This window comes from Seriola dumerili, unplaced genomic scaffold (assembly GCF_002260705.1).
Source record: "Seriola dumerili isolate Sdu_G_001 unplaced genomic scaffold, Sdu_1.0 BDQW01000242.1, whole genome shotgun sequence".
In the NCBI taxonomy this organism is placed as follows: domain Eukaryota; kingdom Metazoa; phylum Chordata; class Actinopteri; order Carangiformes; family Carangidae; genus Seriola; species Seriola dumerili.
Genome location: NW_019174497.1, coordinates 6189529 through 6199064, shown reverse-complemented (window position 1 = coordinate 6199064; position 9536 = coordinate 6189529). Strand labels below are relative to the sequence as shown.

Below are 9536 nucleotides of genomic sequence, written 5' to 3'. Positions count from 1 at the left end.
AAAATTATAGAAAATATTCCATATTTTCCAAAACTTGTCAAGTTTGTTCTTTGTTGAGTAGCTTATCTTTTCTAAAGCAAAATAAAAGGTCATTCCCCTCAACCATTGTGCTGTGGTACAAGGTATGTCTGATTTCCAAGAGCAAGCAATACATCGTTTGGCTTCTAAGAAACAAATATTCAGCAAAGACTTTACTTTTTGGTTGGCAATGAAGCCCTCTGGGTAGAGGTTTAATATGCATAATTTTGGATCAAGAGGAACTTCCTCACCAATGATTCGGCTAGCCAGGTCTAATACTCTCCTCCAAAATGATAGTACCTGTGTACATTCCCAGATACAATGGATAAAGGTACCTTTTTGGTCTTTACATTTGAGGCAAATGTCAGGTATATTGGGATTAAAGCGGTGCAATTTAGCTGGAGTTATATATAGTCTAGTTAGCCATTTGTACTGCAGTAGTTTTGAGTTTGTATTGATGGATTGGGTCTGAGCAATGAGACATGCATCTGACCATTCCTCCTCTGTTAAATTCTCCTCTGTTAAGTCCAAGTCTGTTCTCCACGCTTGTAGTAAGTGTTCAGATGACTCTTTAGACTTACTTACAAACAGCTTATACAACAATGAAATCTTGCCCCTGGCATGTAAGAAAGTCAAAGTGTAGTCTTCCAGAGAAGATAGGGGAGGAGGTGTCATACTATTGTTCTGTTTGGAGAGGATGAAGCTCCTTAGTTGCAAATATTTAAAAAAGTGTTTCGCAGGAATCCCATATTTTGACTCAAGCTCCTCAAATGACATAAGAACCAAGTTATCATTGTAGAGGTCAGCTATTTAGGCTATACCCTTAGAAGCCCAGATTTTAAACCCTGAGTCTGCTCTACCAGGTAGGAAGTCATCGTTACCAAAAATTGGGGAAAACTGATATAGTTTATTGATTTCTCCCAGATATGCAAGAACGTTGTGCCAAACCATTAGAGAATTCTTGAGAAAGGGGTTATTAGTATGTTTAATTAGTTTTTGTTTGCTTGCAGAGTATAGATAAAGGTTTAAAGGAATGTTAACTAAATGTGATTCTATTAAAACCCAGGATAGAGGAAGATTTCTCTCAAAATAAAACATTGCTGCCCTAATTTGAGCTGCCCAGTAATACCATTTTAGATTAGGTACTTTTAGACCACCTCTATCATATGGTAAGTATAATAGGGAAAGTCTGAGCCTGGGGCGCTTGTTATTCCATATAAAGTTTGAAAAAAGCTTTTTAAGTAAATTAAAGAGTGAAGGTGGGGGAGCAAGAGGGATAGATTGAAACAAGTATAAATATTTAGGTAGGATAGACATTTTCAGGACATTTATTCGCCCAATCATAGAGATGGGTAGATTTGTCCATCTATTTATAAGTTGAGTAACCTTTTCTGTTAAGGAATTGTAGTTATTAGGCACAATTTTGTCAATGGAAGGGACTATCTTCACACCTAGGTAAGAGAAACCTTTTAGGGAGATCGTAAAGGGAGTGTGGATTGGAGGGTTTAGTCTCTCCCTTTCATTCAAAAACAGTATTTCCGATTTGGAGTAATTGATTTTGTAACCTGCAAAGCTACCAAAGTAATTTGTTAGGTCAAGTAAAGCAGGTAAAGTCTGATTTAAATTGGAACAGAACAAGATTACATCATCCGCATACAGGGCTATACGATGTTCCATATCTCCTATAGTTATGCCTTTGAAATTAACGCTATTCCTAATTGCCATGGCAAGTGGCTCAATTGCTAGGGTAAACAACAATGGAGACAGGGGGCAACCTTGTCTTGTGCCCCTATACAGCTTGAAGGGAGCTGAAGACAGACCATTTGTTAGAACTTCAGCCTGGGGGTTAGAATAAAGAAGCCTAATCCAGTTATGAAATTTCCCCTTTATGCCATATCTCTGAAGGACCTCAAACAGGTAGTGCCGCTCCACCTTGTCAAAAGCCTTCTCGGCATCCAATGACAAAATAGCAGTGTCCATACATTCACTTTTTTCAAAAATAATATTAAGAACCCGGCGTATATTGTGAAAGCCTTGTCGTCCCATCACAAAGCCGTTCTGGTCAAGGTTCACCATTTGTGGCAGAAGTATATCTAACCGTCTAGCTAATACCTTACACAAAACTTTAAGATCATTATTGAGGAGTGAGATTGGTCTATATGATCCACATAATGTAGATGCTTTCCCTGGCTTTAACAACAGTGTAATTATTGCCATGTTTAGAGAGGTGGTATTAATGCATCCTGAAATGTTTTATAAATTTCGATGGGGATCCCATCTGGGCCTGGTGTCTTTCCCCCTTTCATTGTACCAATGGCCGCAGACAACTCCTCACTGGTTATGTCCAGGTCTAAGTCAGCTAGTAAGTTCTCTTCAAGAGGATTGATGTTTAATGAATCCAAAAATTCCTTTTGTTTTTGTAAAATTGAGTTTGAATGATCTGTGCTGTACAAGTTCTGATAGAAACCTAAAAAGGCATTATTAATTTCCTTTGGGTCACTAGACTCAACACCATCATCCAACTGGATTGTATTTATTGTTCTTTCAGTTTCAGATTGTTTAATACGCCAAGCTAGAAGCTTACTAGCCTTTTCCCCTTGTTCATAATAAGACTGTTTCAGTTTCAGTAGGCTTTTAGTTGCCTTATTTACAGATAGAACATTATATTTAGCTGAGTCCATTAAGTTCCTTAAATGACTTGCTGTGACTGATTTTAGTCTGGTCTTCAGAAAGCTGATGTCACCTGAGCCAGGTGCATCTCCCAGCGTAGACAGTATGATGTGGTTGATGGTGAGATTATAGGTCAGATGACTGAATGAGACTTATTCAGTTAGACAAAATTCAGAAATTTCTGCAGTGCCCCAAGCCTTTAAAAATTTGTTTCTGAAATAGTGTTTAAAATAAATGTTTAAAAACAAGGGAGTATGGAAATAAAATTTAAAAAAAATGCTGTGCATCTTCACAGCTGACTTATTTGTATAATCTCATACAGGTGTGTTAAGGTATTTGCTTCAGGTGTGTATTTTTTTTATTTTTTTTTATCCTGGGGCAGGTGTCCAACCAGTTCATGAGAACATCCCACACCCAGTCATTTTCTTTCTATTCCACCTCTTAATTTTTATAAAAATGTGTAAAATAAATTTTATGATCTTATCAAATCCATCTGATCTCTAGTAGTAGTCAGATAGGTTAATGGCGTACTGGTACAGTATCTGAGATGAACAGGACAAGAAGAATTGTCCTAAATTGTACATATAAGATGTACAGAGTGGATTTTTAAATAATAAAAAACACAAAAACTTAACAAAACTTGAAACCTTTATTTACCAGATTTCATTTTTTACAAAAAAACAACAACGAACAGTTAAGTGCACCTTGGAATGCTCGTTGGTAAATGGACCCAGAGTGTTGTCATGATTGCGCAATGTTAATGCTCTTCTGGTGCGTTAAGACGGCAGCCACTGACACAGAATGACCCAGAAGCCCCTTCTCCAGGACCACAGGGCTGTAAGAGATAAAACAAGGTGGCCTGCACAATTTACCCTCAACACCCCCCAACCCCCCCAACCAGTCCTGTTTTCCCTGGTCTGCTCCAGCAGGGCTGTTACTCCTTGGCCACAGCGAATGGCTTCTCCACCTCGATTTTGCCAGAATCGTGGATGGTGACGTCTTTAAGAGGCTTGTCACGGCCATCTGTCTTTGTGGCCTCGATCTTCTTTACCACATCCTGGAGGATAAAAAGTTAGAAGTTGTCAATTTTTACACAACAGGTTTATCCACTGTAAAGCAAAAAAAAAAACAAAAAAAACACACTACACAAATGTCCATCTCTGGCAACTTTTAAGCCTTCTTGAGATGCTTTTTTGGTTGTTCTAGCTTCTCTTTAACATGTAGCTTTGTATAATACCACTTTGATTTAGCTCTAATGGGTGCCTGTTTGATTCACATCATCTTTGTCGACCTCACTCGTGGAAATTGTTCTCAGATCCTTTATTTAAAAAGGGGCTATTTGTAAGTTTTCTCTGCTGCCAAAAGTGGAGCGGGTGGTGGTGATTGTCACTTGACAAGAGCTTTGTTGTCTTTATAATACAAGAGGTTATAATACGTCCTCTGGGGCTAGCTGGTTAGCATGCTAACTTCAGTAGAAGAAAAGACGTGATAGAGACAAGAATTAACATTGGTGTTACTTTCCACCTCTGGAGACAGCTGTTGGTGAGTGAAGGAATGAAGTTTGATACTGAAATCTCAACATTTCTTCTACATTGGTAAGTAAACAGTTATTAATGCTAATACTGGCTACATAGCAATAGCAACACTTACAAAAAAGTTTCTTTAAGTAAAAGTAGCAACACCACAATCTAAGAATTCACCATTATAATTAAAAGTCCTGCATATAAAATCGTACTTAAATACAATACACTACAATTCTCAATTATTATTACTGATGCATTGATGTACAAGCATCACTTCACTGTTGCAGCTGGTCAAATGGAGCCTTTACATACAGTTTGGTAGGTTAATCTGCAACATGCATGATATTTTATAAACTAATCATCATGTAAAATCTTCATCTGCAAAGTAAGTACAGCTGTCAGTAAATGTAGTGGAGTAGGAGGATAAAGAAGCATTAAAGTTTGTAATTCAGTGCAGTACTTGAGTAAATGTACTCAGTTACTTTCCATCACTGGTCAAACTGTTGGTTTACCAAAATCAACACTGATGTGTTTGGCTGACACATTATCTCCACTCTTCGGCATGATATTCAAATTCAGTGTGACCATTTAGATGATAATTATATTCATGATACAATTCTGAGTCATTTTGCATTTGTTAAAGTGGCAGATGGACAGAATGTTAATCAAAAACACAAGAAAGTCAGACAGTTTCCTGACAGTCTGTGCAGTTGAACTGCTTTTGTTACAATAAAAAAAGAATCCAACCCTGAACAACTGCTGCTGAAATGTTTTGGACATAAAATATACAAACTCGAACCATGAAATGTTCAGGACCGAAGTGTTGCAGATAATCTTTTAGATGACTCAATCATTTCTATTGATTTTGGTACAATTCTGAGTCTTTTTCCACAATCTGTTAGTGACATTACAGGGAAAGAGGCTGCCATCATGTGCAGTGGCAGAATGGCAAAAGACCCTGACCAGTCTCCTTTATTATACGTCACTTTATTTACTTTGATTTATATTCATGGTGCACTGGAGGAGGGTAGACAGCAGGAAACCGGTGTCTATTATAGTCTGAAATCCGCTCTTCTATTTTTGGCTGTGGAGATAAACTACATGCAACAGATCAGACAGCGACACTTCAGAACTGGTTTTCCTGTCACCAACATGGAGCCGTTTGTATGTGATCACTGCCAGGCCTGAGACTCACCATTCCCTCCAGAACTTTTCCAAAGACGACGTGTTTGCCGTCCAGCCATGGAGTCTGAACTGTGGTGATGAAAAACTGGGAGCCGTTGGTGTCTTTGCCAGCGTTGGCCATGCTGAGCCAGCCGGCGCCGTAGTGCTTCAGCTTGAAGTTCTCGTCGGGGAAACGGTCTCCATAGATGCTCTTGCCTTCAAGAAGAAATAAATATTTGCACCATTTAAATCTTTAGACCATTAGTTCATGTTTGTTAGCTTGTTGCGTTTCCTCTCTGTAGCAACATTTGCACCTCACTCTGTTGACTTGTTTGCTGCCTAATGTTTATCTTCACTTTATCTTCTAACTTTTTCACTTTTCATGAACACTGAACAGCACTCAGTCACTCTAAGTAAGAGCATATGCCAAATGTACTGAGAGAGCATCATTACAGTATGACACTGTGACGCTTGTGAAACAGCTCTTGGTACAAATCTAACAACTTTCAGTTCTAATTTAAAAAGCATGGGGTTTTCTCTGCCCTCGGTTCACAAATGTATAAAACAAAAAAAAATGTATCAACTCATTAAAAAGCCTAAATGCTCTGGAGATGACAGCAAAGCTTCTTAACTGAATGGAAATAAAGCGGTTATACAAAAAGTGCAGAGGTAGACACTGGAAATTCGACAGTTTCCTGACAAGTTTAGCAGCTGAACTGCTTTTGTTAAAAAGCATCAAAAAAAAAAAAAGAAAAAAAAAAAAAAAAAAAAAAAAAAAAAAAAAGGCTGATGCCTGTAACAGCTCTCAAGTCATTATAAAGGTCCAGGTTCAGTGATATATCAGTCAGGCACGTTCATTCTTGCAGGGAAAAAAAAAAAAAAATCTGCATGAAGTCACAATATAAACGTGATTCTGTGGCCGCCCTACCTCCTGTGCCGTCTCCTCTGGTGAAGTCTCCACCCTGGATCATGAACTCTTTGATGACTCTGTGGAATTTGCTGCCCTTGTAACCGAATCCTTTCTGTTTAATTAGAGCACAACATAAAAACAACAATATGAATATGAACATGAACATGAACATGAACATGAAACACATTTCAGCTGCCAGTAACTGACATTTTAGACCACGTGAATCTGAATCAAATGACTTATTCAAAAATGCGTCTCCAGGACACGGCGGCCAGGATGTTGATCACAAGTTAAAGTATAAATTACAGCTCATTTCAGCCACAATACGCACTATGTCCTGTTAGTGTGTGAAAACTGAAGGATGTTGTAATAATTGTGCATCAATGTCTGTTTCAACAATTGTTCTTCTCAATCACAGTCAGCAGTGCAAACCAGAGCAGTGTGGGTGCAAATTATACACAAACTGTACGACAAACTAAAACAAAGGCTCAATTTCTCACCTCTCCTGTTGCCAGGGCAACAAAGTTGTCAACAGTTTTGGGAACAGTTTTCCCAAACACCCCGATGACAATTCTTCCCACATCTTCATCTCCAATTCTGATGTCGAAGAACACCTAGAAAAGATGTTAAGTTATTTTATACTCCAGTCTCTCTCATGGTCAGAATTACTTTCTCTACCTTTATACTTACTGATATTTTAAATCAGAATCGATGGGTTGATGTAATTGTACAGGCACAGATCTTTCAATAGGTTACATCTTATAATGACAAAGATTTTTCTTCTTTTACATATTATACACTTAATATAAAGCTTAGATACACTGTACATTTTCATTTGACAATTGCTCTCCTTTGGTTGAGGAGTTTGCCTGCAGCTATTTCAGTGTAATGGCTTTGAGTCAAAAGGATTTTAAAGAGACATTCAGCATTTGTAGGACTGCAACTAATGATCAATTTCATTACCAATTAATCTAATTAGCTTTTATTATTTCAATTACCTACTTAATCTTTATCCAAAAATGCCAAAATATTGTGAAAAAAAGGCCCAACGGATTTTCTCCTAGCCTGATGATGCATTAAAAATGTCTTGTTTTATCCAACTAACAGTTGAACAGTTTACCATCATGTCTGACAAAAAAAAAAAAATAAAAAAAAAAAATAGATGTAAATCCTAACATTTAAGGAGCTTGAAAAATGACTACAATCAAATATTTGATCATCAAAACAGTTGCAGTTCTAATCCTCTGACACAAGATCAGCCAGGATTTTCTTATAACTAGAACATAATCAAATTTTAGTATTTTTATTTTCTCTTCAGTGCTCTTTAGCCAAAACAAAGTTATTTCCAAATCAAAATTTCACTCTATACAACAAGAGCTGCTCTTCTAACTGAGCATTTACGGTAACTGTTTTAACAGACATGCATTTGTCAAAATTAGGTTTGGGCTTGTCTATAAGATTCATTTCTTATAGATTAATAAGTTTCAGACAGAGGAACTGGTCTGCTTCTGAAACAAAGAGCCTGCGGGTCACCTACTGACCAGTTCAAAGCTCGCTTGTAACTGTAGACGTGGACAAACCTGCTGCACCCAGACATAACATCTGCGAGCCTCCCTGGGCTGCAGCCAAGCGGGTTATATAAAGGAGGACTTACTCTGTAGATCAAGCCTGCGGCTCTAATTAAAGCTTAAAACGATGTAGAGCAATGGGTGCATTTGGAAATACAGACTGTTAAGGCCGGAGTCCTGGCGACTACAGCCAGCTCCACTGAGCCGATGCATGCCTATGCCATTCAAGGTTGCTGTTTTGAACTTGCAACAGTAGCTAACCCGGTTGCATGCAAAAAAATCAATACGATTGTAAGAGACTTAACGGCAGCGGCCACCATTAGCTTAGCAGCAGAGAAGCCCACCGGCCCTAACTGTAAGTTGCACAGCTAGAGGCTAACTTAGCTAGTGACGTGGCTTTACAAGCTGTTAGCATTAAAGGGTTAGCACTGAGGAAGAGCTTTGATTCGCCCGCATGAACCACCAGCACAGCCAGCAGCCGCCTACCTTCGCAGTCACTTTGGGGCCTTTCTTCTTCTCGTCGGCGGAGGAGCCATTTGGGAAGGCGAGGAAAATCAACGATCCCACAATGACCGTTACAGCGACGAGGAACTTCATCCTTCTCTCGCAGAGTCTAACCATCAACAAGAGAAAAGGAGCAGCCCGAGAGGACGGCCTGTTAGTCGTGTTAGCTTTATAGGAGCCGGGAGAGGGGTGGGTGGGGTTGGTGGAAGGAGAGCGGTGTCCGGGGTGGAGACTGCAGCGGCAGCCCCTCCAGGCTCCGGGCTGCGCTGCCTCGACCGCGTAGGGGCCGCACGTCAGCACGGCGGGGGAGACGCACGGAGCTCTGATTGGTGAACATCCCGAAGCCGGTCCATCCAATCAGGTGCAGACGCGTAACAACGCGACCCAGCTAGAGCTGTAAAATAAAAACGATGAATCAAAAAAGTGTGTTCACATCAAATGTTCATATCATATCACTCAACGATGGACCCCAGATCCTCAAGGGCGCCAAAAGTCTCCATATCATTTGGTCTACACAAGTTTGATTAATCACCACTGAAGTACAATCATCATCTGTAGCAGGTCATCCATCCTCCATCATGTGCCTGGTCTCAAAATCTAGTTTTAAGACCCTGATTGAGCACAATTGTGGTAAAGTTATGTTTCAATAAACTGCTGCAATTGTTACAGTATGAAGAACACACAGAAAACAGTTATTAATCCATTATAGGAGAAGTTTAGAGCTGCAACCAATTTTCTTTTTCAACACATCTGACTATTATTTTCTTTAACCTGATAAAATACACCCTCCCACCCCTGGGACCCCTTGGCCTTGGTATCCTGCAGTGGGTGTATTTTGGTATGTGCCAGACTCATTCTTTACACAATTTGACAAATTAAATGCTGTTTGAAAGTTTCCTGATTCTATCTGTGTAAAGCGTCATAGGACCTATATATCACTGCACCAGCTGTTGACACAGAATTGCAGGCTGGTGGTTATAGCTCCAAAGTGTTTTCCATTTGACATGTACTATTACAGACCTTATATTCCCCTTTTTTTTTACACCGTGTTTCTTCCTCTGTACCTTTGGTTCAGTATCTTTTATCCTCATTCTGACTTTCTGGTTGTAAAATTTGAAGAGTGGCCTGTCAAAGGAGACAAGGGTAGAAGAACATTAACCATTTTATTTTGGTTACCTT

The 9536-nt window shown here is 39.2% G+C and overlaps 1 protein-coding gene across 1 annotated transcript; it reads right to left on the bottom strand.

Annotated features, from left to right (window-relative positions):
• Positions 1-3318: 3318 nt before the first annotated feature.
• Positions 3319-8569, bottom strand: ppib (peptidylprolyl isomerase B). Its single transcript, XM_022756462.1, has 5 exons — positions 8340-8569; positions 6786-6899; positions 6304-6397; positions 5407-5591; positions 3319-3745 (listed from the first exon to the last, which is right to left on the bottom strand). Exons 1-5 carry the CDS (start codon positions 8472-8474, stop codon positions 3623-3625), a joined length of 651 nt encoding a protein of 216 aa, XP_022612183.1. The 5' UTR covers positions 8475-8569; the 3' UTR covers positions 3319-3622.
• Between the last annotated feature and the right edge of the window lie 967 nt (positions 8570-9536).

Excerpts from the sequence above, each read along its gene's own strand:
- ppib (XM_022756462.1), bottom strand. The coding sequence starts at position 8,474 with ATGGTTAGACTCTGCGAGAGAAGGATGAAGTTCCTCGTCGCTGTAACG. Across the intron at positions 6,900-8,339 it reads GCCCCAAAGTGACTGCGAAG|GTGTTCTTCGACATCAGAAT; the intron begins GTAGGCGGCTGC and ends CATCTTTTCTAG. Across the intron at positions 6,398-6,785 it reads TTGCCCTGGCAACAGGAGAG|AAAGGATTCGGTTACAAGGG; the intron begins GTGAGAAATTGA and ends CTAATTAAACAG.